Source organism: Aspergillus melleus (assembly GCF_016097325.1).
Source record: "Aspergillus melleus strain CBS 546.65 chromosome Unknown contig1, whole genome shotgun sequence".
Classification (NCBI taxonomy): domain Eukaryota; kingdom Fungi; phylum Ascomycota; class Eurotiomycetes; order Eurotiales; family Aspergillaceae; genus Aspergillus; species Aspergillus melleus.
Window position 1 is genome coordinate 415,524 of NW_025763370.1, and position 25,784 is coordinate 441,307.

Consider the following 25,784-nt stretch of genomic DNA (forward strand, 5'->3'; position numbering starts at 1 on the left):
TTGATCTGCAATAAGCGATGATAATCCCGATTCTTGCAGCGCTTGAAGCTCTTCACGTTGATGATTTAGCTGATAGAGATTCACAGGCGTTTTACCGAGATACATGGATTGGTTGGATGATAAAATTGAAGGTGGAGTAGATGTTGAAGATCGTAGAGGCTTCAATTTAGAAAGCACTCTATTTGGACTGTATGGAACGAGGCCTGTAGCGGCGAAAGAGCTCTTTATATTGTCCGTAGAAAACGCCTCTTTGTATGCACGTTTAAAATGACGAATAAAATCACTCTTATCGATATGTTCCATTCCATTCTGTATAGCCTTGCTGATTTGCTGGCCATAGTATTTCTTGAGCGGTGAAAAACAGCCCACATCAAGCGGTTGCAATTTGTGTGAAGAATGCGGCGGCATATATAAAGGAATGATGTTTTTCACTTTGCAGAATTGATCAAATTCAGGCGTGGAATGAGATCCGTGGCCGTCAAGCAGTAGAAGGCGATATTGACCGGCCGTTTTTGAAGCTGTAAAATCATCGAAAAATTGAAGCCATTCAAAGCCGAGTTTATCATTCGTCCATCCATTCTCGCTCATACTGATCCTGTAGCTCTTTGGAATATCTTTAAACCATCTCTCTTGTTGCATTTTACCTGCAAAAATGATTTGCGGAGGTAAAACGATGCCTGCAGCGTTGATCGTGATGATTGCCGTGACCCATTCGCGATTACCTGACTGTACTGATCTTGCATTGCTTTCTCGCGATTCTGCACCACATACAACCTTCGCGGTGGCGGCTACTCCCATTTGAAAACCCGTTTCATCCATATTATAAGTATCTTGGTCCAGAATCCCATATTTTTGTATGGTATTTCGCACTAAATCGAACCAACGATTTATGGTCTTGGGGTCTTCGCATTTCGCACGTTAGTAATCATATCGCCTTGTGTATTTCGACTCTAATTCAGTTTCATGGCGAGAAATGAATCGGTTGACCCAGCGAACACTTATAAAGACGTCATTCGAAGCGGAGGGCTTCAATTTCGCGGCAAGGAGAACCTCTGCAAGATAGCGGACTTTTGCAATTGTAAGAGGATATCCACGAGAGTTCATATCGAGGATTTTCCACTTCAATATAAATTCATCATTAATAGAAAACTTCCTGCAATTTGCCTCTATTTCACTGCAAGATTTGACTCCTCTTAACCGGCCTTTCAAGGTGCTTATCTTGACGTCAAAAGCGGCCGCGCAGGCCTGTTTAGAAGCGAAAAGGCCCTTTTCAAAGGCCTCAGTAGCAAGCGCTAGCCTCCTATCTCGAGATAGAGCCTCCATATTGATGAAAAGCTTCGTTTTTGATGGAATAATTGAAAATTGAATGTTTTGATAATAAGGAGCGGTGAGGGACCGGCGGTTCGGTGTCGCGGCGGTTCGGTGTCCGATTACGTTAGCGACCATAGCGTGCATTCACTGCAGGGTGGGAATGTTGTACCCACCCCCTTGCGTACCTATCCCTCAGACGACGTTTGTGAGCGTCAGCTTTTCAAGCGGATTGTGCAGGACTACCTAGAGTACATGTATCCTGTCATTCCGATCGTCCATCGGCCGTCCTTCCAACGCCGCTTGGAGGAGGACCGTGATTGTGAAGACCCTGGATTTCTCGTCCTCTTGATTGCCATGGCGGCAAACATCGTGGCGGCAATGCCCAGCAGATTTAGTGAATACCGCTCTAATTGTCCTCCGTTGCCATTCTGTTCGCGGAGGGAAATGGTGTGGGCTTGCTATCAGAAAACCATGGGACTTCGCACTCCGGATCACTTTGAGCAGATCAATTTTCAAAAGTTTGCGACCACTTATCTGTTCTGCGCTGCTTTCATGCAGCTTGGGGATCATAATTGGTCTCGCATGTTGCAGGCAGAGGCGATGCAGCTGGCGCGCATGTTAAATCTACATAAGGCTTCGGAGTATGCTGGTCTTAACCACGTGGAGACTCAGCTGCGAAAGAAGGGATTCTGGCTTGTATTCTACGCTTTTATGTAAGGGTTTGCCTTGCCGCCTTCTTGGAAAACTGGACTCTGACTCGTGCCAAACAGACATGGACAGCTACAGAACATATTCGGGGAGCGATTATCGTACTTGGATCACTACCAGCTGCATTTGCTGAATCCCGATGATCTTATGCCCGCCGAAGTTGATGACGAGTTCATATTTGAAGATAAGATCCAAACACCTTGCACCTCGATCCCTTCTTTTGTTGCTGGACTAAACCTCAACTCTCGCGTGTTCTGGGCCGCTGCTCGAAACCCTCTTCTGAAAGACCCTAAGGATGAGCCCTGTCCTTGCAGCCGAGCTCGCGATCCGGGGATCGAAATAACATACATACGGGACCAGTTGCATACCTTGAAATTTATACTAGATGACATACCACCACTTTTACGACCCTGGATGCCGATGGACGGCGAAATCCCTACCGTTAGCGACGCTGATCGGATTCGGTCGGGTTTTGCGACAATGAGAGCAAATTTGCATGTCACGCACCTGTGGGTCCAGAGTCTATTGCTGGACCAACTGGAGGCAGCGCAGTCCCGGTACCACTCAGTACAGCCGACGGCGTCGGAGCATGAGGTAGCAACCATGGATCCTCAGACACTCTGGCGGGAAAGAGAAGAGCTTTGTCGACAGCTTTTTTTTGTGTTACACAGTTTGCCGCAGGTGAACCTGGAGGCCAACGGTTTGCATCTCGCTTACAAGGTGCGTGATATCGCTGCTAGTCTCCTTGCGTGCCCGTTTCACCCCGACGCCCCCGAAGCGCAACGCGCCACCGAATACCTTCAGCATTCCAGCAATATCTTGGCGCGTCTTGACCGCAGCGAAAATGTGAATACGATACATCTACAGTCCTGGGTTGACACGGATCGAATACATACAGATTGAAGTCTATGAAAATTGTACATTGTGCACATCACATGGCTTTAGAGCGCTCTAAAGTCCTTCCCAGAAGGAGGTCTCACCCAGCTCCACAGAATCCTGGAGAAAGGCCCCGCGACTGCTTGTTCCCACCATAATGTTGTATGTCCCGCCGTGGCTACACCAGCTGTTGGTGTACTCATCCCAGTAGCTGGTTGCTCGTACAAGATCCAGCGGGATTTCCACTTTTTGGGAACATCCAGCCTCTAAGGTCACTTTACTGAATGCTTTCAGTTCTTTGAGCGGTCTCTTCAGGGGAGGTGTTACAGGAGCAACGTAGACCTGTATCACCTCAGCTCCCGATCGGCAGCCTTTGTTTGCTAATGTGCATCCCACAGTCAGATCCTTGTCAGATTCTTTCTTTAGTTGCAGGTTTGACAGCTCAAACGTGGTATAGGAGAGGCCATGGCCGAAAGGGAACAATGGCTCAACCTCCAGCGTATCATAGTATCGGTATCCGACGTACACGTCCTCTCCATAAAGCACGCGACCACCTTCAGAGCGGAAATTGAAAAATGTGGGGTTGTGCTTGAGCTTTTGAGGGAAGGTGAGAGGAAGCTTGCCGGACTGCAGGCCGTGAATGTTAGCCATTTATCTCCAGATAGCGGACAAGATGCTTACCGGGTTGACATCGCCGAATACCACATCGGCCAGACCGTTGCCCGTTTCGTTGCCTCCATACCATGCATGGAGAACCGCCTTCGCCTCATGAATCCAAGGCATCTCAACTGGCGTTCCGCTCTGAATGACAACGACGGTGTTGGGGTTTGCCTCTAGGACACGAGAAATTAACTCGTCCGTGTGGGGAGGCAGCGCCATACTGGAGCGGTCTTCTCCCTCCGACTCCCATTCAGCGCTCAATCCAGCAACCAGAACGACTTGATCAACTTCTCCTGCGAGCTGAACAGCCTGCGCGATTCTATCTGCGGGGGCAAGTTGCTTGCAGGCACCGAAGCGGAACCCGCCGTGACCGAAATCTACCACACCCGCAACTTTGTAAGTGCTCGTTCGGGCGCATCCCCACTGAATATGGATGCGATACGATTTTCCAGCCTCGAGCTGCATTGCGACAGTCTCTTCCACGGTACCGGTGCCCAAGAAACTCGTTCCAGGGGTTTGTACATCCGTATTATTGATCTTGAGTTCCCCGTCAATGTACAGGTTTCCTGTTCCCTGCACGCAGAGACCGAAGTCATAGACGCCACTCTCCGTAGGGCTGAAATATCCCTCAGCATCGGCATACCATACATGCTGGAGTTCGGGGTGGTTGTAGTCGATGAAGAACAAGTTCGAGTCTGTCTCAACTCGCTCTTCGAGAAGACGACGGTTGGGAACAGTTGGGGGCTCATTATAAACCCTCAGTGTGAATCCTGTCTGACCATCCATGGCGCGCATCCGTTTCCCGAGGAGGGGCAGATTCTGGTGGCCATAGACACCTTGAGCAAAGTCTACGCCGCCCTCCGCGGACCTATAAAGACCGTCAAACGGGGTAACGGCCTCGTAGGGGTTCAAGGCTGCGCTGCCGCCTCCACAGTATGATGCAACCTGCGCATTGGGACCGATAACTGCAACCCGCTTCGTCTTGTTTAAGGGGAGGATATTATCTTCGTTCTTCATCAACACAATCGCCTCGGCTGCGATCTGTCTTAGAAGCCGTCGATCTTCTGCCCGATTCAGTTGCCCTTCCGGTGCATTCTGCGGGACGCCCGAGCGACTCGCCTTCTGGACCAATTCCAGAACAGCCCGAACTCGCGCATTAAGAGCGGCCATTGCCACTTTGTTGGCTGTGACCGCATGTGACAATGCACCGCCACGCCAGCGCGTTGGACCGGGCATCTCAAGGTCAAGACCGGCCAAGACTGCTTCCGAGGTGCTGTAGGTACCGAACCTGCGATATAGTGTTAGATAACAAGTAGATAAACTGGGTGGCTTTGGTTTCCTACCAGTCGCTCATGAGCAATCCTTCCCACCCCCACTCTCCTCGGAGAATGTCTCTCAAAAGCGTCGGGTTCTCTGCTGCATGTGTGCCATTCACCTTATTATACGCCGTCATAATGGCATCGGGTTTCCCTAGTGCAATCGCGATCATGAACGGAAGAAGGTAGATTTCCCTCATGGCACGATCGGTAACAATTGAATTGATGGCCATGCGTTGATGCTCTAGGTCATTGCATACGAAATGTTTCAAAGTTGCCACAATGCCTTTTTCCTGAAGGCCAGTACAATAATGACCGGCCAAAATTCCTGATAGGACGGGATCCTCCGAGTAGGATTCAAATCCTCGTCCACCCAGGGGACCCCGGGCAATGTTGATAGTCGGACCTAAGACAACATGCGCGCCTTTGGTCTTGGCCTCATCAGCCAACAAATGACCGACCTTTAGTGCGAGGTCTCGGTCGAAAGTGGCGCCAATTGCTGTGCCGCACGGAAGACAGGCCGACGGCACGCTGCCGAAGAATTTCGTGCCCCGAACGCCATTGGGACCGTCGGAGAGTCGAATCGAAGGGATATTCAGTCGCGGGATCGGGACTGTGTGCCAGAAGTCGGAGCCTGAACAACGGTACAAGATCCAAATTAGCATTAGGCTTGGGAAAATGGAGTTGAAAGCTTGTTGTTACCTGTCAAAAGGGCGACTTTTTCGCCTAGAGTGAGCTGCTTCAGCAGCACGTCTAGGTCAGCCCCGGCAATATGCTGGAAATCTGGGTGAATTTCGGACGACATGATTTCCAGATAATTTCCAAGCCGGCTGGAGACTGCAATGGCAACCATCGAGCCATTCTCGCAGGTAGGATGACCTGCTAAATATTCTTTCCCATCTACCCCTCGTGGTTCTCTACACTTCTTCTCCGTACCTACCCCGGCGACCCACCGTGCCGAGTGGACCCAACGGAGTCTCTCGCTGGCCAGGAAGTCCCAAAGTCATGATGTCCGTTTCTCCTTTTCTCCTTTTCTCCGTTTCTCCGCCGTGTCTCTCCCCACAACTTCCCCCGATTCTCCACGGCTTGTTTCGTTTCCCCGACTTTCCGGGTTCGCGGGGGCTCGGGATGACAGTCAATGGCTTCATTGATTCGGGTGGATGCTAAGGCTTGATCATTTGATTTGTTCCGATTTGTTCAACTAGAGCCCGGGACTAACCTGCTGTTTGATCCTACGGTAAAGAGTCGGGATATTACGTCGGCTGTGATGACGGGCATAAGTAGTGGCCTGCAGTCACACCACCCTGGTTAGTTCTGGAAATTTGGACTTTGGATGCACGATTCCGACTCACTCCATCTCATTTTTTTATATTACCCTCTCCAGCATCTCAAAATGGGTGCTGCAACCAAGGAAGGTGTTGAAAATGCTGGAGACAGCCATGTCGCTGCTTCTACCCCCTCAGGCCCAGCATGGTATCGTCAGAAGCACCTTCTTCGTCTCAACTTCATCATCATCTCGCTGGTAATGTTCTCATCGGCAAACGGCTTCGACGGCACTCTCATGAACGGTCTCCAAGCCTTGGAACAATGGAATGAATTCATGGATACTCCAACTGGTCCATGGCTGGGATGGCTGAACGGTATCTACTGGCTAGGATCGGGAATTGGATACCCGACGGCGGCGTGGATTGCGAACCGTTGGGGTCGAAAGCCTGGTGTTTATCTCGGATATCTGTTCCTGGCCCTCGGCTGCGCTCTCCAAACTGCCGCAAACAACGATATAGCTTTCATGATGGCTCGACTGTTTGTCGGTGTTGCCTCGGCCATGTTCGGAAACGCCGTTCCTCTTCTCATTAACGAAATTGCCTACCCGGACCATCGCAGTATCGTTAACTCGCTCTTCATGTCAGGCTGGTATGTTGGTGGAACGGTTGCAGGGTGGGTTATCTTCGCTTCGCGAACCTACGCTTCATCGTGGTCATGGCGTTTGCCGTCTCTTCTGCAGGTTCTCGTGCCACTGGTCGCCCTCCCTGGATTCCTGCTCGCCCCCGAGAGCCCTCGATGGTTGATATCTGTTGGACGAGAGGAGGAAGCCAAAGCCATACTGGTCGAGCACCACGCTGCGGGCGATCGGTCGTCGGCGTTAGTCGCGACTGAGTTCTTAGAGATCACGGCGGCAATCCGGAGTGAACAGGAGGCCCATAGCAGCTCTAGCTACATGGAGATGGTTAAGACACCCGGAAACCGCCGACGATTGATGATTTCTATCACACTCGGCATCTTCTCTCAATGGGCTGGTAACGGTGTTGTTTCCTACTACCTCGCCTTGATCCTTGATACCGTGGGCGTCACCAGCGTCCGGGACCAAACCCTCATATCTGCGTGTATGCAAATGTGGAATCTGATATTTGCCACTACGGGTGCTTTCTTGAGTGACCGACTAGGTCGACGCGCTCTGTTCATGGCCTCCGCGGGTACCATGTTCGTCAGCTTCGTGCTGGCCACGGCACTGTCGGGCTCTTTCGCTGAAACCGGTCACAAGGGCACTGGTGCCGCTGTCATACCGTTCCTTTTCACCTTCTTTGCCGGATACTGTATCGCTTTGTAAGTATACCCCGGATGAACCAAATCCACCTACTTCTCGAGTTAGCCACTAACTTATCAAATTCAATAGAACACCCTTCCTCACCGGATACCCTTGCGAAATCTGGCCGTTCCGCCTGCGCTCTCGAGGGCTCACAGTGACATGGGTAGCCGCCATCTGCGCCATCTTCTTTAATACCTTCGTGAACCCCATTGCTCTTGAGAAGATTGCTTGGAAATATTACATTGTGTTCATCGTGGTCTTGATGGTGTTTGGTTTGACAGCCTATCTCTACTACCCGGAGACGAGAGGATACAGTCTGGAGCAGATGGCGGTCATCTTTGATGGACCTGACTATGAGGGAAGCAAGGTCGTCGATACCGTGGACGTGGATGAGAAGAAGAGGGCGTCGTCGAGTATACATCAGGAGGTTGTTTAATGATGTTTGCTCGCTAGGATGTTTTACAGGGTTGGCTGATGTCTTCAATGGTTTGAATTTACGTTTACGAATTTTTGGGACACCTTTTATTTTTCAGTGTGGTCTTCAAGGCTCACTGCACGGATTAGGATATGAATTTATTATGCTACCGTTGCGCCCCTAGATATCAGGTCATATCAATATGCCGATATGCCCCTACCCATCAGACCTAGTCGGTCACTTCCTCAGTTCATTCATCTGCACCAGCGTCTGCGTAGCGGTCTTCGTCTTATGGAACCGCCACGGCTTCACCTTCCTCTCAAACAACTCGTCCAACTCAGCAGCAGATCGTCTAAATCAGTCAGCACACGTCAATCCCAACAATATCTTAAGCAACTGAAGAAGTCAACTAGAGGGAGAGCATACCCCTTTGTCTCAGGAATCAAAAACCACATCCCCAAAGTGAAGGGGAATCCGACACCCACGTAGAACCAACCCGTCTTGAGTCCCCAGTTCCATTTATTCTCGTTCGTCATGTACGGCACGAGCACATTCATCACAACGCCAACCACACATGTCGCTGCCGCCGCGAACCCAGCGGTGTAAGGTCGCAAACGCTGGGAGGAGATCTCGCCGATGTACCCCCATCCGGTGGCACCGTTCGCTGCTAATCCGACATCTAGATAGATAGTCATGTTAGCGTCACGGTGCTAAACAAGCAGAATCAAGTTGGGGAAAGGGGAAGGAAAGGGGGAAAGAGAGGCGCATACTCCAAAAGCAAGCGAACAAGACAAAAACATAAGTCGAAGCATTGCTACTCTTCACAACGCCAATAACACCAATCGCAAGGCAAGAAAGCCACGACAGAGTAGTTCCGGAACAAGCCAAGATGCGTCGTCCCACGCGATCAGCCACCAGAATCAGCACACAGACAGTCCCAATCTGTATCGACGATGTAATGACTTTAATCTTGAACGGATCTTCCAATCCCGTTTGCTGAAAGAAATACGTCCCGAAGGTACCGAACAGGGTGAGTCCGATGAATTGTTGCGAGAGGTTCGTCCAGAGGGAGATGACAGTACGAACACCGTCCGTGCCGCGGAAAATGTTATACCATTTCTCGCGACGCTGTTCGACAGCAACGGCCTTCTCGTGTTCAACGGATAGCACGATTACCTGGAACTGCTGCTCGAGATTATAGTCGTTCACGCCGCGGTAGAGTGTGCGTAGTTGTCTTTTCGCGCGCTCGTACTTGCCGACATTCACGCACCAGACAGGAGACTCTGGGACGCAGATATAGATTATGAACATGAGCCCAAGTTGCGCCCACTGCGTATAGATTGGAGTGAGGTAATCGCCCGGATGGGTATGTGAAAGATGCTGCAACGCCACCTGGGCAAAGAACGACCCCAGCGTCCACCATAGACTATAACACATCAACAGGCCACCACGGATCCGAACAGGTGCTACCTCAGAGATATAAGTTGGGACGGTCGACTGCACGCCACCAACGCCCATCCCGGCAAGTAATTTGGCAATTAGCCACGCGGGCCATGACTTGGCGAGACATTCGGCGATGACACTTCCGACGAGGATGAGCCAGTATAAATACATAGCGACTTTGCGGCCGAAGCGACTAGATATGAAGGCGAGAGTGGTCATGCCGAGGATTTGACCGCAAGACATGATGGAGCTCCAGCCGCTGAGGATAGGAGACGCGAGGGCCGGAGAGCCGTCTTTGCCGATCTCAGTTGCGAAACGATCCACGAACCCGGAGTTAGCGATGATACTGGCGTTGATGCTGTGTGAAATATGTGTTAACAAGTAATTCGTGCCACTAAAGGCGTATGACGTGTAAAGCTAATGGGTGGACAGACGAACCCAATCTGATACCCATCCGTCGCGGCACTAAAGGCCATAGCGAAACAAACCACAGTACATATCTTGAACTTCTTGATTGTTTCAATTATCCCGAGAGTTTCGTATCCGGAAGTTGCTTGGCCTTTTGCGGCCGCATCGAATTCCGCATCAGACGCTTTGAGGTCCCCGGGTACAGACTCGACGTGTTCGACAGGCGGAGCCTTCACGGAGGGATGGAGATTGAACTTCATGATGACCGATTAATATGTGTAATTCAGACTTATGGCAGGCCTCGTAGGTTTTGGACAGTATATCAATAACGTGTCGGCGTTTGATCTGTGGGTGGAACACGAGGACATGGCTTGATCAAACTCTGGCAGCGCCACCTCGTCTTAGCTGCTATAGCGTCTTTTCTTTGCTTCGGGGTAGCTCAGGCCGGAGTGTTGGGAAGGCAAAAGGAAGCGAGGTAACTGCGTATAGCAGGTCACAATACTTCCGGTAGGAAATGCTGATGTCTGGGGTCCCCGGATTCTCCACTTGTCCAATGAAAGGATGAATGTGGGCCAACGTAGCATGCTCGGCACACCGGCAGGAGTTTAGCCTAAGATTGGGGATTTAGCCAGAGCCTTCAAGTGTGGGAGTAAACCGGACGATTACAGTCCGAATGGCAGAAAGATTGAGGCCATGGTGCGTCTACATTCATCAGTGTACCTTATAGACTGCGAGAGAAGTTTTCACCAGTTTGACCAGGCCTTTATGTGGCAAGATATAACGACGGTTTCTTCCAAAAAGCTTTGAAACAAAGAGATAATATAAGCGTATAACTAAACTGTGGCAAGCACAGGAAGCACATTCACCCGCACCTTGTTCCTGCTGACCACACCCTACGTCCGAGGTCCGGCTCAAGCAAGACTAAGCCCCAGTTGCCAAATGTTCGTGGTTCTACAGAATGGCTCAATCACCGTCATTCCCCATGGGGATATGCAATAGCCGAGTGTAACATTGTGGTCAAATGGCCCTTCATCCAGTCCTCGGGCTAGTCTTAATATCATACGACGTGGTAGGGACTAGGCGGCATAGAGGGGTCTGGAACCTGGGGAATAACCAATCCCCATCCTTCGAAATTGCGAGGAAGGCCGGAGCAATTGAGATGAGCCGGAGAGCTTGAGGGCAAAAAGATGTCATGTGGTAACTGCCGCATCTATGAGATATCAAGGCTGTTGGATGGAAGCGCAGCGACGCTACTAAGAGGACGCTAGGATCCGCATCCCGGTCGATTTCCATGCTGGCCAATGAGCATGATGAATTGTCAAACGCCACACTTCGAAAACTATACTCTTAATGGAAAGAGTCACGATCTGCATTCTGGATGTTGAAGACCAAGAATCAGGGTTTGTTGGCCGCGGGGAAGATGTGATTTGCTTCATTCAACCCGGATGAACAGATAGAACTGGAAACTGGTAAAGTTGGGTTATGTAATTGCTCGCAAAACCTTTGGGTTTCACTCATGGATTTGCCTCTCATAGATAATACTACGTACAATAGCCCCTAATGAGAGAAACACGTTGAGATTGCAAGCTTATTTCCGTTCTATGTCTCCTAGTTCTAGGCTTTCTCAAGAAATGCTCCTCCCCTTCGCCCTCCGCTCATCGAAAGACTTCTTCAGGTACCATGCAGACTTCTTCGGTGTCCTCTCCAGGGTCGTCCGATCAACATGCGCAATACCATACCTCGGACCGTATCCAGCCGACCACTCTGCCAACAGTTAGCACCACCCTCTTCGTATCCACAACGCACATCAGCAGGAAGGAGCCCAACTTACCAAAATTGTCCATCAAGCTCCAAGCATAATACCCCTTCACCTGTACCCTATCCTCATAGACAGCCCTCGAGATTGCATCCAGATAGAGTCCGAAATACCTCACGCGGAACTGGTCATCCAGCGCCTCTTCTTTACTCATCTCGCTCTCCCCAGGACATGGGCATCCATTCTCGGTGATAATAATCGGCAGCTGGTATCTCTCCCATACCCACTTCAACAGTTTCCGGAACCCATACGGCGCTACACGAAGCCATGCCATCCCCGACACCGGACCCGCTTCCTCGCCCCGACAGTTCGTGGGTCCTTCTTCGATATTACCCGTGCAATCATCGGGAGCGGGGGGATCGGGGAGCGCGCGGGCAAATTTAGTGGAGTAATGGTTCATACCGTAAAACGTGTTAAGATGGGCTGTTTCACGGAGTAAGGTGCGCTCGGTCTCAGTGAATTGGGGAAGTCGGTCGCCGAGAAACTCGCGCATACAGGCTGGATAATCCTTTGCGAGGAAGATGGGGTCCGCGAACCACGAAATGTAGAATTCCTGTCGACGTTGCGCAGCGTCGATATGGATCGGACTGTCGGGGTCCCAAGGCTCGTAGAAGTGGCTGTTTAGAACGATCGAGATGGTTCCATTCTGGGAGGGTTGGAATTCCGACGCGTAGATCTGCACGACCGATGCGTGTGAAACGATCAGAGTGTGTCCTACTATCCAGGGCTCGGTGCGCGAGTCTCCACCATTCGAGGAGTTTCTACCCGGAGCCAGGACGCCAGTATGGTGACCAAAGATGGAGATAATGTATGGCTCGTTGAATGTAATCCACTTCTTGACTCGGTCGCCGAAGTGCGAGAAACAGACACGAGCGTAGCGTTCGAAGTCGGCCTTGAACTCGGCGGTGTTCAAGAACGCGCCATACTTGTCGTAGATCCCCTGTGGCGCGTCCCAGTGATACAAGGTAACAACAGGCTCGATATTTTTCTCGAGAAGAGAGTGAATGAGGCGGTTATAGAATGCAATACCCTCATTATTGACAGGGTCATTGCGTCCTCCGTGGGGAATTATGCGCGACCAAGAGATCGAGAACCGGTAGACGTCAACGCCGAATGAAGCCATTAGATCCACGTCTTCAGACACGCGGTTATAGTGGTCGCAGGCAATATCACCATTCTCGTTGTTCGTTCGGGATGGCTCCAGATGCGTGAACGTGTCCCAGATGGATGGACCACGGCCACCTTGAGTTACCGCACCCTCAACCTGATATGAGGCGGTTGCGCCGCCCCAGACAAAGTCAGAAGGTAGGGGAAGCTCCTCGACAGGAAGTTTGTCGATGTCTGAGTGATCGGTGGCGGCGACATTGTCGCCAGCTTGGAACATATTCACGTTCATTTTGGCTGTGGAATGTAAAGACTCTAGGATCAAAGATTCGACGTGCACATTCGACAAAGAATATTCAGACTGGTTATATAGCTAGCTATTTGTCAATCAGTGAAGTCTGAGTTAAACTAGATAAAACTGGCAGATTCCCAATACCTCCGACAGAACCTCCGAGAGCCTTATGTCATAGTGGAGCTGCTTATTTTGCCGTCGGCATTTGAAGGTATCCAATCTTGTATCCGACGATGTCTCACCTCCAGGGATCGGGGTATTGTACCCCGACGGGCCCACGGAGACATCGGACTATTCCTACTTCTGTCCCACGAGCAATCAATTGTGTCTCTTCGAGAGCGTCCATTTCTCATTTATTCCTCACAGAAAGGCCTACTACTCTGCGGACGGGCAAGAAGCACCATGCCTACAATCACAGGTCTCCAATTCGAGCACTACCACGAACTTAACACACTGGGCGTACAAGAGACCCAACCCCGGCTCTCCTGGCGTTTCCGCGACGTCCCAGCCAATTTCCAGCAGGTAGGTTACGAGCTGGAGATTTTGCGACGACCCTTCTCCTCCAAAGCAGTTTTCAAGTGTTCATATCGTGTGGATTCGTCGTCTTCCCGCCTCGTGCCATGGCCAGACACTCAGCCCTTGCAATCCCGTCAGAGAGTCACAGCACGGGTTCGCGCCTGGGACTCCACCGGTCAAACTACAGCATGGAGTGACCCAGCCTCACTAGAGACTGGTCTTCTATCGCGCTCAGATTGGCAATGCGACCGTATCGCTGCACCCTGGGGACCAGGCACCCAAACCGCTGATCCGGAGCAACTCTATCGCAAAGAGTTCTCGACCTTCGCAGCCACCGCACATGCAAGGCTCTACATCACCGCGCAGGGGGTCTACGAAGCCGAGATAAACGGCCAGCGCGTTGGAGATCACTTCCTACCCCCGGGATGGACAGCGTACGATGCCCGCCTGCAGTACCAGACATACGACGTCACGGAGTTGTTGTCCAGCGGAGAAAACTGTATCGGGGTGCGTGTAGCAGAGGGGTGGTTTTCCGGTCGCATCGGATTTGAAGGCGGACATCGCAATATTTGGGGACCGCATACTGCGTTGTTGGCGCAGTTGGAGATCGTATATGAGAACGGGCAGGTCGAGCGTCTGGTCACGGATGGGTCGTGGCGGGTGACGAAGGGTCCAATTCAGAAGGCGGAGATTTATGATGGGGAGAAGTACGATGCTAGGTTGGAGATTGGCAAGTGGTCTTCTGTTGGATGTAATGATGGAGATTGGGAGCCAGTTCTTCGCATGGACCCGTTACCGGATATCGTTGAGCTAACAGCAGGGTATGGCGAGCCTGTTCGGCGGGTTGAAGTGATAGGCCCGGTGAAGAAGCTGATTACACCGTCTGGAAAAGTCGTGCTGGACTTTGGACAGAATCTGGTTGGGTACGTCCGGCTGAAGAATATCAAGGGTCCGCGAGGTCATCGCATCAAGCTCTCTCATGCCGAGGTGCTGGAGAAGGATGAACTGTGTACGAGACCGTTGCGGATCTGCCAAGCTGTCGACGATTATACCTTGAAAGGTGGTCAGAAGGGTGAGGTGTACGAGCCTCGCTTTACGTTCCACGGTTTCCGGTATGCGCAGATCGACGGATGGAGCAGCGATATTGATCTCGAGAGCTCTGCAGAGGCAGTGGTCTGCCATACAGACATGAAACCATCCGGTTCATTCTCCTGTTCGGATCCGCTGCTCAATCAACTCTATCAGAACGTTCAATGGGGCATGCGAGGAAACTTCCTGTCGGTGCCCACGGATTGTCCCCAGCGCGATGAGCGACTCGGCTGGTCCGGCGACCTGGCCTTATTTGCCCCCACGGCGAATCTCATTTTCGACTGCTTTGGCATGTTGCGCAACTGGCTGATTGACGTGGAGCATGATCAGAAAGTGCTTGACGGAGTCCCTGCAATGGTGACTCCGAACGCCACGCTTCCTGATCCCATTTGGTGCCGTCGGAAACCGTGCGCGATCTGGCACGATGTCACCATCCTAGCACCGTGGGCTCTATACCAAGAAACGGGAGACAAGCATATTCTCTTCCAGCAGTATAACAGCATGACGACGTGGATGAAGACACTTCCGAGAAACAGGGCGGGCGCCACCCATCTCTGGGACACAAGTATCTTTCAGCTCGGTGTTCGTATTTCCCTCTTATTTCTAGCAATGCAGAACTAATACAACATCCAGGACTGGCTTGACCCTGCCGCCCCTCCCGACGCTCCTTGGAAAGGCTTGACAGACGCCAAGATGGTATCCAACGCATTCCTCATCCACAGTCTAGACCTCATCTCGCGAATCGCCACCATTCTAGACAAACCCGAGGACGCCAAAATGTACTCATCGGACGCAGTACTAAGCCGAGAACAATTCCAAGCTGAATACGTAACCCCGAACGGACGCATCGCCTCGGACTCCCAAGCAGCCTACACGCTAGCCATCTACTTCGACCTTCTCACGCCAGCGCAACGCACCCGAGCCGGATCCCGACTCGTGGAACTAGTCCGCAAGAACAATTTCCACATAGGCACCGGGTTCGCAGGAACACCGTTCCTCTGCGAAGCGTTGCTTCGAACAGGCCATGTGCAGGTTGCGTATGCAATGTTGACGGAACGCACGTGTCCGTCGTGGTTGTATCCCGTTACGATGGGCGCTACTACGGTCTGGGAACGTTGGGATAGCATGCTACCGGACGGGTCAATCAACCCCGGGGAGATGACTTCGTTCAATCATTATGCATTTGGAGCGATTGCGCGGTTCCTATACGAGAGGGTCGCCGGGCTGGAGAGTATTGAGGCCGGGTGGCGACGATGTCGCGTGAGGCCGGCCATTGGGGGAGAGATTACGAGTGCGGGAGCAGAGCATGAGACGCCGTGTGGAAGAGTTCGTTGTTCTTGGGAGACGGAGGAGGTAAACGGGGTTGAGGAGAGGATCACGATTAGGGTTGTTGTGCCGTATGGGGTGGTCTGTGAGGTGGTTGTTCCGGACGGAGACGAGGAGAGAACCGAGGTTGTTTGTGTTGGTGAATGGGAGTTTCAGGGCGGTTTTATGAGGAGTTACGAGTGGCCGGTCAAACCTCTGCCTCCCAAGTCTTAAACGGGAAGAGGTTTATAGTGTTTCCGGGTCATTCTTGAGGCCCGAACAGTTTGGGATATATATTCTTTTACTCATGACACGGAATGTTATAGTAACCGGTTTCGAAAACACCAAACACCCAAGGGTCGACAGAGCACCGAGTATGAAGAAAGCTATGTCAGGAATAGGACTGGAATCAACTAATTGTATCTGTCCTCCAAAGAGTTATAGAAAAAAAATATAGGCCTTCTATGGTGGCGCATACATCAAGGGGCTATGAAAAGGAGCCTTGGCATTTGCGCCTTAGGCACCAAAATGATGTAGATCCATCGACGAGACTAGAGGAACCTAACGTGGAATTTTGAAGGTATATGATTCTGTTGTTAACCACCTGCAGCGTCCTATTGTGAAACGAGAAATTATGGCACGTAAAAGAAGAGACAATCAAGGCACATAGCTGTTATGGCTACCAGGCATTCGTTTTTTTGCATGCCACGATGCCTATCTGCCTCAGGCACCGAGCAGACTGCGCTCGGAACACGGTGGTGCAAACATGGCAACTAGGGTGTCATTGAACCCATTCTAATGGCTTTGTGACTTTGGCGAGTATTCCAGGTATAGCAATTTTATGAAAGGGAGAAAGGCCGTGGCCGTGAAACGGGGGTAAGTAGTATACAGCGACGGCACCCGGTCGCAAATTGCACCCGGTCGCGTCCACGACGAACAGGGCCATTATTGTCTGCAAGCGAAGCTAAAAGAAGACTTTGTGCTTTCACCGTGAGATGAGGACTGGTCTGGAATGGAACAGCTCGATCCCACTCACCGGGCAGCCACAAAGTCACGAAATCTCGCTTAGGTGCAAGTCCTACTGCGATTACCTCCCGGTTCTCTATCTTGTCATGACCATTGTCCCATTTAGGTAATTATGAACCCCAAAGTTGACAAAACAATAAATCTTCACCAGCTCGTGGTTAGACAATCTGACCGGACATCTGGTTGCCGCCGTCACCCGGTCGGGTCGGACTTGAAGCCGTCATATGGGCTTGGGGGCCAAAACTTAGGGCTACGCGGACTGCGAGCGTTCCCCGAGGTCCGTCAGGGGCAGACTCGTCCAAATTCCCTGTGTCTGAGTAACTCAAAATAGAACTCACTCTTCACGACTCAGACCTAGCCCGGCTCATTTGGAAGCTTCTACGCTCGCACTAGTCGTTCTAGCTCCTGCAGTCCTGCAGGTTCTTCGACCCCGTCTGCCACATGGCGTGATGGGCGCCCTGTTCCTCGCACAGTAAGATGAACCCTTGTTTTCATTAAATGTGAGAAACAGGGGTTCTCAGGCGTACTGACCTATTCGACATCATACGGCATAAGCGAATGTCAAAGTCTGTCAAGCGTCCGAAAAATAAAGACAGTGTGCTGACTGCTGCGCCCCTGGCTCGCGTCGAGGGCATTGGTGACAGCCGCTTGGGGGCCGTTCTGATAGTGGAACTCTTCCCTGTGGACTCGTATTCAGTTGTGCGGCAGTGACCCTTGAAGTGGCACCAGAGGCTCTGTCGATCAAGTAGCCCCTGTAGAAGATGGTCCTAGACTGTGCTACGCTTGTTCCTGTTCTAGCGCCAGACCACTAACCCCCGTGTAACGCTGATCCTATCGACGATCACGCATAAGCTACAGTCATTCCTGCTCACTTTGAAACAGACCTCGCCCCCAATGTATTCGGCCCCCGTCAATAGCACACCGTCTTACTCTGAGTCTCGACAAACTTCTCATGCTGACAGTCGGCCCATTCTTGCCTCGAGGATGGAAACTATAAGAATGGGAATGATCGCTCTGTTACTCCAGTCTCTCATCACTCACTCCACACTCTCACTCTCATTCAGTCTTTCGTTCCAGTTTTCTAACTGAGTCAGTCATTCTTTTTTGATCCTGTACAGGTACAGATCGCCATTCTTTACTCCACTTAGTTTTTAAACTTAATTAGCCTCGACGGCCCGATTCCAACCAAAATGCGAAGCGTCATCGCCGTTTCCCCCGTGGCAGCTCTGCTGGCCACCATCTTCCTGCTGCTGCGCGTCGCCTCCGCCGTGCCGGTGACCACCGAGCTGGTCCCCATCGCTGCTCCCGATGGCAACGCGCTCGCCGCTCGTGCGCCCACTGCGAAGCCCGTGATCTCGGTCAAGTTCTTCAACGAACAGATTAACAAGCTAAAGATCACCAAGGACAAGGCCTGCTTGTTCTACTACCGCCTGAACGCCGCGGCCGGCGAGACCACCGCGCGCAAATGGTACAAGGACCACGCGCCCAAGACTGGCGGCGTCTTCGGCATCGGCGCTAAGGTCAAGGATCCAGTCACCTACAACGACGTCAACAACAAGATGTACACCTACCGCATGGATCTGCCCAAGAACGTCCCCAAGCCTTCCACCATGAACAGCGACAGCTCCGCTCCCAAGGAGATCAAGTCCGACTGGCTCGGTGGCGGTCTCATTTCGCAGGCGCTGGCTGAGAGCTGCGAGGGTGACGTCTACTTCTTCACCTCCGAGGGCGAGCAGTGGTGGGACCAGTACCCTTACAGCAACAAGGACACCAACTTCTGGTGGGACTTCGAATGGCCGGCTCTCCTGAAGAACAGCAAGGTCAAGAACGTCTACCTGATCGACCCTGCCACCGCCACCGAGATCCCCACCACTCCTCTCTACAAGAAGGGCACCACCCCCGACCACGTCCCCGACAAGAACCGTCCCCTCGGCACCGGCTGGGAGTACGACACCGGCAAGGCCCAGCAGCAGCCTGCTCCCCAGCCCACCACCACCACCAAGGCTGCCGAGCCCACCAAGACCAACGCCGCTTCTCAGCCCACCAAGACCAAGGGCAGCACCACCGGCGGCGGGAAGCCTGGAAAGCCTGGCAAGCCTGGCAAGCCCGGAAAGAAGAACTAAGCGTTCTTTCCTTGCGCCTTGCGTCCATGTACACCGGCAAACAGGGCAGATGGCTTAACGTGTTAACGCCTTATGCTGTACTATAGAATTGATGGTTCGAGACTCTCCTTGAATGGCCCGTGTTTTCCTTGGCTGTTCACGGCTTGGTTGTTATTATTGTGTCTTTTTTGGCATTTGTTAGAATGAGAGTGCGGTTGGATGTATATATTCGCTTCTCAGTACACTATCCTTAATTTAAGATTTTATACCTTGGTGGAATTACTTTTGATGGTCATCTGCACCAGTTGCTGAATGACCGTTGTGAACGAAAGGCCAATATCGCGGTTAATGACCCTGGGAAGTAAACGGAAATTATATCGAAACCGTTACGTAGAAACTTTACAAAAAAATACTTAGGCTTGATCATGAACAATTTGTGATCAACGCTTCCAATGCCATGCCGTATTTTCATCTTCTCGAACGTTATTCTTCGTTTTGTTCCACTTACTCCACTTCATAATACTTCCTGTCTTTCCTTTTGCCGACGCAATAAACGAACTCGTACAGTCAAGTCTTTTAGATGTACTTTAGATGCCTGAAAGACCTCAGCATCATATACACCCCTTGCAGCGTAGCAGCCATCCCTCCACCTGCAGTAATCCAGGCAGCGCGCTGAACATACAAGGAGCGAAGAGGGATCTGGCCTGTTGTGGAAGAGCTGTCTCTCTGCTTTTTTATTAGTGTGCTTTGACTCGACTATCGTAACGAGCGACGTACCGAGCCTAGTCGGTTAGTTATATTGCCGATCTGAGGTCTCGAGCGGCCGATGATAGTTTGGAACATTTTTATGAGTATTTAAATGAGGATGATAGTAGTTTGAGAGGTTTGTTGGTTGGAATGGAGGCGATACGAGGGGCGTGGCGACCTTATATCGATTTCTTCCTGGTGACATCATCATGGGCGGGGTCTCCCCATGGGGTAGTCCGGCTGTCATATCATGCGAGCCATGGTTAGTAGTAGGCCATAGAGTTGCCGTTACTGGAATGATCTAGAACAAAGAGGCCTCCAAAGGCCTCTAGGCTTTTATGTGCGGTGGGATATTGGTAAGCCCGCAATCATCTCAGAACAGAGTAAGGTTGCAACCAACCGACGTAGACAGAAAGAATCCTAACTATAAGATGGATCACGGAGTGATACGAAATTCCATCATCCAAACATAACGACCGTGCAAGAAAACCTCCTCCTCCCATGCCCGAAACCCACATTTTTCATAAAACACAACGGCAGACCTGTTCTTCACCTCCAGGAACGCGAACAACCACACTTGTGCTGCCCCCGATGCACCCCCCGCCGTTCTGGCATAGTCAACAACTTCCTCTAGGAGCCGCTTTCCGTTGCCAGCCCTTCGGCTCTCTCGTAGGACGTACATTCCATTTAGCACATAGGCGAGGATCGAGGGGTCAGCTTCGGGACCACAGGAGTCGGAACGGTTCGAGTCAAACAGTTTCAATAACTCCTGTTGACCCAAACCTGAACCAGGAACGGGCTCGGGCCCTACCATTGTAAGTGTCCCAACCCATTTTCTCGATAGCAATGCGGATAGGGTAGAATTGTCGCTGGCTTGGAGGGGTGCACCGGGGCTTGTGGTATTTTCGAGCGCAATAAGTGTATGAGCCTTTGGGTTTTCGATGCGTGCTTGCCATTTCTCTCGTGGAAATTTCAGTTCATCTTCGTATTTCGATCCGAATGCTTCAGGGTCTTCTTTTAGTGCGCGGAGGCGGAGGGTTTTGTAGCGATCGATTAGAGCATCGAGGGTCTCATGGTCGAGAGTGGTTGCCGGAAGAAGGGCAATGTCTGATATGGTCATTTTGGGTGGAAGGTCGCTATGCGCTGTATTTAGGAGTAAAGTAAACTTCTTTAATTCTGATGTAGGCTTTAAGCTGATTTCTGTCGACCGTGAAGAGATTTCACTGTCAGGATCCCAGCTGCGGTGGATGACTCACACGGGGCTCTCGTATTCAACTACCCTGCTGTATGAGCAGATCAGCCTAAATTACTTAAATCTCCAAGTGAGTCTGAACTGCCATAGCACACCTACGCAAATCGAGTTTAAACTCTTCGAGGTATCAGAATGTATCATAGATCAAAAGTGTTCTTCATGTCAATATAGCCATATCCTCGGGAATCAAGGTTTGGTTAGAACTCGAAAGTGCCGGGCAAGTGGTAAGCCAGGACAGGACATACATTGAGCAAGGAGCCATTTGGCGATAACGGTGTCCAGGAGTCATTGTGAGACCGTATGTATGTTTTATGCTTTCCCAAAACTTTCTTGTGCTGGTTGTATAAGCAGCGATATCCTAATTAGTGGTGCGCAGGTGGCGTTGCGGCTGGCCCTTGTGGGGTGTTCGATGTCTGATCTCCATAACTTACTATTAATCTAGAAACACAGATGTTCATGTTCTCATTTATACTCTAAATCGTACATTACGGGTCGCCTATACTGTATGGCAATTGGTGAATTCTCGTCAAATGCAGCCAAAAGCGGGTCTAGATTCTATAGGTCTCAGCTATCGGCCTATACTAAGTTAGCCATTCAAAATAATGACCAATGAGTTATGAGTCTCCGCGGGGAATTAAGGGGAGACATCTCTACCTTCTCATTCGATAATTCTAAGCATGGCGGCAAAAGGCCAAGTTTAGGAGTGGATCACTCTAGTTACTGTCAGTTAAAACTTTGAAGGCGTATCACCCAACCCCCCACATTTAAATGTATGAGTGACTAGGGATATTGCCCCTGTGTAGACTTATGATGTATTTAGCATGTAGCTTTTCCCTCTGATTGGCTTGCTAGGAGTGGCAGTCAGCAACCCTCCTTACATCTCGTGATTATATGTGCTCCTAACCGAAGAAAATACGTTCGTCATCCATGATAGGTTTTACGTCAATATTTCCTGCTGTTGAACCCGTTGAGACGAATGTGTAGATCTACCTAGACCCCCACAAGCTGTAACTAGGGGGAGCCACATTTACATTTCCAAGATCTGTTTGTATGTCTGTGGTAGGGATGAAGCACTTCGCCCCGATTAGTAGGTATTGCTTGAGATGCGGTTATTTCCATGACATATGGCAGGCTTCTGTATATGCCTTTAGTTCTTATGTGCGATCTACACTTCGTTTTACTTATAGGTTGAATAGCGGTGGCGGACTGATGCCACGCTCATATGCTGTGCAAACTCACTCACCTCAAGAGTAGCCTTTGATTTGCGGCAGTCTATGCTAGTGGTCCGTTGGGCTTGGGATACTGACAGATAGAGCCTTTTGTCGTGGCTCAACGAATCTACCCAAGCGAGGCGTCTGACGTAGATAGCTCAAACCTTCGGACTGGGGCATCTTATGAAAGGTCAAGTGGATCAGAGCCAATATATAAGAACTGTCTGATGTGCCGCCGGTCGTCTTCTCTACATATCCTCAGATAGGTGTCTTCAAATGCTTAAGATCCTGAATTTCTATTTCTAACTGAGCTTTTCTGCCGTCACTATGGCTATGCCAATTTCTGTTTCATATTTCCCAGGTGATCATGTACCCGCTGTCCGCCAAAACCCAGCCTTCCGCTTTCTCGAGACCGGACCTTCGGCAAATCCCGGCGGTCGACCCGATTCAGTTTGTATAAGGCCCACACAATCCGGTGTTCCATGGCCATCCTCATTCCCTGTGGCTCGTCAGTGCCGGTACTGGAGAGAGGCTCGGGGTTCTTGTGAACAGCTGTTGTTTAATATCCACCTGCTACGGATTGAGAAGGGCAAGGCTGTCCCCGAGGGTTTCGCGGCGGCAGCACAAATTGAAAGTTCCTATTCTCCGACTCCTAGAGAGCAAGGGATCATTGACTCAGCTGTCAATGCGGCAGTCTATATGGTCCCAAATGCATCATCACAGCGTATCCAGCTCATTGCCCAGTTTTTCATGTTGCTATGGGTTCATGATGGTAAAGAGATCCCGTTGTTCCGTTTTATATTTTCCTCTCTATCTTACACATTGGTTCTTAGACGTTGTCGAATATAGTACCGAAGAGACAGTAAGATTCCTTAGACTACATGGTCAGAAGGCTCATATAACTGATTTTCTCCCAGGTATCCACAGTGACGGATGACATCACCAAGATATTATTACAGGTTGCCCGCCGCGAGATTTCACCCCCAGAAGAGGGAGTATGCGCGGCCTTGCATCTAACTCCCGAGATCCTAACGGACAGTCAAGGGCTCCTCTGCGATGTTATCGAGAAATTTGCCTCATTTGTACTTTTCACTCGAAAACAGCATCGAACTGAGTTCAATGGGCTTCGGGATTTCATGGACTACCGTGCGATTGACATTGCTGCGGAGTAAATCTCCCCGAAAGGCTTTCTAAATCCTTCGCTGACTGAATTTTCTTTTTAGTTTCATCTCGATTTGCGTTCGGTTCGGCAATGCGCTAGAGTTGACGGCGGAGGAAATCCGACCTCTGCATAAGGTTATTGACGAGGCTACGGATCATATGGTACTCATCAATGATCTATTCTCGTATGACAAAGAGAAACACGCATCTCTTGTCCAAAACGCTACTATTACAAATTCTGTGGACTATTTGGAAAAGGCACTGTCTTTGAGCCCACCGCTGACCAAGAATATCGCCATGCTCCTCGCACTGGATTACGAATCCAAGCTACAAGACTCTCTGCAGAGGTTGGAAGAGATGCCAGGATTGACGGAAGCACAGCTCCGCTACGCTCAAGGAATGGTCGAGTCAGCAGCTGGTAACTTGTTGTTTTCTTTGACCTCAGCTCGGTACGGAAAAGGACACGGAATGGTTGACGTTAGTCATTACGGAAAATTGCCTCTGCAGGCCCTTCAATGGCCGGTCTTGGGAATCGCAACGATTGGTTCGATTTTCTGGGGGATTGGCCGACTTTTGCTTTGAAACTCGGTGTTGCGCTTTCTCCACTTTTCGTGTATCTAGAAAGCAACATTTGCTCTCTACCTTAGTTTATTTGTCTCTCGTTTGTTAAATGCCGTATTTCCAATCTCATCTCAACCAAAAGTCGACTCACGTTTGAAAGCGCCGGTCCGCTGAGCTTTTTTCAAGCTTGTCAAATTGATTCGGGGTGCCTTAGGCTGGGCTGAATTCAAGTGGATCGTATTCAATTTACTTTATAGAGGGTCCACTAGCCATTTTGACGCATTAGAAAGGTTACCGAAACTATAACCAAGTTTTTACTTTGTTTGATATCGCGTCAGAGCTTTCTGTCAGGCCACCCAGCCGCTGTCTAGGCTTACTGAGGATCTCAAGCTTTCCGACCTGAGATTCGTAAGAAACGCTGCCGATAGAAACTGGATCACTCAAGCTCCAATCTAGTCGGTGTGACCCACTGACACTTATCGTGAAATTTGGTTATCCTTTCGGACGGTGAAGCATGCTTCTAGCGAGCCACGGAATGGCAAGGCGTAGAACCACAATGACCAACAGATTGTCCCAAATGGTACAGTCGTCTCGAGTGATCGGTCTCCTAAATTTGCTTTTTCATGGTTCCAGGAGGTCTCCCTGTATTCTAGCTTTAGCTGGCGTCTGCCTCTGCATTGTCTTTCTAGTCTTTCTAGACGGTACCGGGATCTTGACAACCTTATTTCACCCAACGTTGGTTCTCAACTTGATATATGGGCGCCCCACTTGCCTGCATGTGTAAGAGCGTATGGTCTCTTTCTTGCGCTTGAACGCTCTGCTCGTCCAGACGATAGGGATATTGAGTGGTATAGTATTGAAATAACGCGAAACAGGTGGCGTGTCTATCAAAGGTATTGTACTCCTTGATCCACATGACGCTGGATTGCATCACTAAGAGGAGAGTCTACATAACAGACTTTGTGAAAATTGAGTTCTTAAACAAGGTCTCTTTCGAATATATGGGAGGCCATAGGCCGGTTAGGACAATGATGAAGGCGTTTAAAGTACCAAATGATGCACGTATTGGGTTGAATCTCGTCGTTGCTTTGCCTGGATCTAAAAGGCACACATTCATCTTGGTTAAATTGGGTGTTTATGCAGGAAGGGCTAAGGTGGCACAGATCGAAGTGGAAACAAAAGCCACAACCCAATTAAGAACCTAGACGCTTAAGACTTCACTTTCGATCACTCAAGACGTAGTACTCCCCTGGAGTTACTTTAAAGTAAACTCTCGCTCAGTGACCCCACTCCCTAAAGAATTGGTTTTCCATGTTGAAAGGTCCGCTCTCTCAACATCAACCAAATCAACCATGCCATCCTGACTATGTCTCTTTCCCTTTAGTCGCGTGTCGGATCCTATATATGCCTTTTGATCGTTCCAATAGGTGGCAGCTTTCTCTCTCCTAACCGTTCGCCACAGAAGTCTGGCGAGAGGTTTGTAAGACACGAGACACGGAGCGACGACGTAGGTTCCAGTCTCAACCACACTCCAGAACATAATCTCTGCACCAGTCCATGTGTTGTCATCGACGGCGTCGGTGTTCGAAACCGCTGTTATGGTGAGGATTGTGGCGACCAGACCACTAAAGATTTAATCATTCAGTTTACCGTACAGTCATATGAAGAGAAGGAATTCGTCGGGGGGAAGGGAGGGAGCAAGGTTCAACAATAACAATTCACTTACAGTCCTCCTATGAAAAATGTAAACAGAAGACCTAGCTTCAGTCGAACTGCCATCTGCAGCCGCAGGATATACGGAATAGGCAATATCAATAGAACACCGTCTGAAAGAACGTTGACAAGACGTGCCCACCGAAACCAAGCGTTAATATCAAA

The 25,784-nt window shown here is 50.4% G+C and overlaps 9 protein-coding genes across 9 annotated transcripts; 5 read left to right on the forward strand and 4 right to left on the reverse strand.

The window, feature by feature from the left end:
• Nucleotides 1-1,782: 1,782 nt before the first annotated feature.
• LDX57_000169 (uncharacterized protein) lies at nucleotides 1,783-2,922 on the forward strand (the record flags this gene model as incomplete). The annotated part of the gene is made up of 2 exons (XM_046081817.1): nucleotides 1,783-2,024; nucleotides 2,082-2,922. 2 exons carry the CDS (start codon nucleotides 1,783-1,785, stop codon nucleotides 2,920-2,922), a joined length of 1,083 nt encoding a protein of 360 aa, XP_045937773.1.
• A 48-nt stretch (nucleotides 2,923-2,970) lies between these two features.
• On the reverse strand, nucleotides 2,971-5,676 carry LDX57_000170 (beta-glucosidase H; the record flags this gene model as incomplete). The annotated part of the gene is made up of 4 exons (XM_046081818.1): nucleotides 2,971-3,522; nucleotides 3,577-4,843; nucleotides 4,899-5,505; nucleotides 5,574-5,676. 4 exons carry the CDS (start codon nucleotides 5,674-5,676, stop codon nucleotides 2,971-2,973), a joined length of 2,529 nt encoding a protein of 842 aa, XP_045937774.1.
• A 245-nt stretch (nucleotides 5,677-5,921) lies between these two features.
• Nucleotides 5,922-7,973, forward strand: LDX57_000171 (uncharacterized protein). The gene is made up of 2 exons (XM_046081819.1): nucleotides 5,922-7,475; nucleotides 7,546-7,973. The coding sequence occupies exons 1-2, from the start codon at nucleotides 6,205-6,207 to the stop codon at nucleotides 7,892-7,894; spliced, it is 1,620 nt and encodes a 539-aa protein (XP_045937775.1). The 5' UTR covers nucleotides 5,922-6,204; the 3' UTR covers nucleotides 7,895-7,973.
• Nucleotides 7,974-8,110: 137 nt separating this feature from the next.
• LDX57_000172 (putative MFS alpha-glucoside transporter) lies at nucleotides 8,111-9,984 on the reverse strand (the record flags this gene model as incomplete). Its single annotated transcript, XM_046081820.1, has 4 exons — nucleotides 8,111-8,225; nucleotides 8,300-8,552; nucleotides 8,803-9,674; nucleotides 9,755-9,984. 4 exons carry the CDS (start codon nucleotides 9,982-9,984, stop codon nucleotides 8,111-8,113), a joined length of 1,470 nt encoding a protein of 489 aa, XP_045937776.1.
• Nucleotides 9,985-11,348: 1,364 nt separating this feature from the next.
• LDX57_000173 (glycoside hydrolase family 1 protein) lies at nucleotides 11,349-12,936 on the reverse strand (the record flags this gene model as incomplete). Its single annotated transcript, XM_046081821.1, has 2 exons — nucleotides 11,349-11,488; nucleotides 11,556-12,936. 2 exons carry the CDS (start codon nucleotides 12,934-12,936, stop codon nucleotides 11,349-11,351), a joined length of 1,521 nt encoding a protein of 506 aa, XP_045937777.1.
• Nucleotides 12,937-13,338: 402 nt separating this feature from the next.
• On the forward strand, nucleotides 13,339-16,080 carry LDX57_000174 (alpha-L-rhamnosidase; the record flags this gene model as incomplete). The annotated part of the gene is made up of 2 exons (XM_046081822.1): nucleotides 13,339-15,123; nucleotides 15,175-16,080. 2 exons carry the CDS (start codon nucleotides 13,339-13,341, stop codon nucleotides 16,078-16,080), a joined length of 2,691 nt encoding a protein of 896 aa, XP_045937778.1.
• A 1,781-nt stretch (nucleotides 16,081-17,861) lies between these two features.
• On the forward strand, nucleotides 17,862-19,318 carry LDX57_000175 (uncharacterized protein). The gene has a single exon (XM_046081823.1). It carries the CDS (start codon nucleotides 18,063-18,065, stop codon nucleotides 18,993-18,995), a length of 933 nt encoding a protein of 310 aa, XP_045937779.1. The 5' UTR covers nucleotides 17,862-18,062; the 3' UTR covers nucleotides 18,996-19,318.
• Nucleotides 19,319-19,982: 664 nt separating this feature from the next.
• Nucleotides 19,983-21,273, reverse strand: LDX57_000176 (GNAT family N-acetyltransferase). The gene is made up of 2 exons (XM_046081824.1): nucleotides 21,073-21,273; nucleotides 19,983-21,004 (listed from the first exon to the last, which is right to left on the reverse strand). The coding sequence occupies exon 2, from the start codon at nucleotides 20,839-20,841 to the stop codon at nucleotides 20,158-20,160; it is 684 nt and encodes a 227-aa protein (XP_045937780.1). The 5' UTR covers nucleotides 20,842-21,004; nucleotides 21,073-21,273; the 3' UTR covers nucleotides 19,983-20,157.
• Nucleotides 21,274-22,883: 1,610 nt separating this feature from the next.
• Nucleotides 22,884-23,927, forward strand: LDX57_000177 (terpene synthase family protein; the record flags this gene model as incomplete). The annotated part of the gene is made up of 4 exons (XM_046081825.1): nucleotides 22,884-22,956; nucleotides 23,018-23,046; nucleotides 23,102-23,352; nucleotides 23,408-23,927. The coding sequence occupies 4 exons, from the start codon at nucleotides 22,884-22,886 to the stop codon at nucleotides 23,925-23,927; spliced, it is 873 nt and encodes a 290-aa protein (XP_045937781.1).
• Nucleotides 23,928-25,784: the final 1,857 nt, after the last annotated feature.

Excerpts from the sequence above, each read along its gene's own strand:
- LDX57_000175 (XM_046081823.1), top strand. The coding sequence starts at position 18,063 with ATGCGAAGCGTCATCGCCGTTTCCCCCGTGGCAGCTCTGCTGGCCACC.
- LDX57_000176 (XM_046081824.1), bottom strand. The coding sequence starts at position 20,841 with ATGACCATATCAGACATTGCCCTTCTTCCGGCAACCACTCTCGACCAT.
- LDX57_000171 (XM_046081819.1), top strand. The coding sequence starts at position 6,205 with ATGCACGATTCCGACTCACTCCATCTCATTTTTTTATATTACCCTCTC. Across the intron at positions 7,476-7,545 it reads GCCGGATACTGTATCGCTTT|AACACCCTTCCTCACCGGAT; the intron begins GTAAGTATACCC and ends CAAATTCAATAG.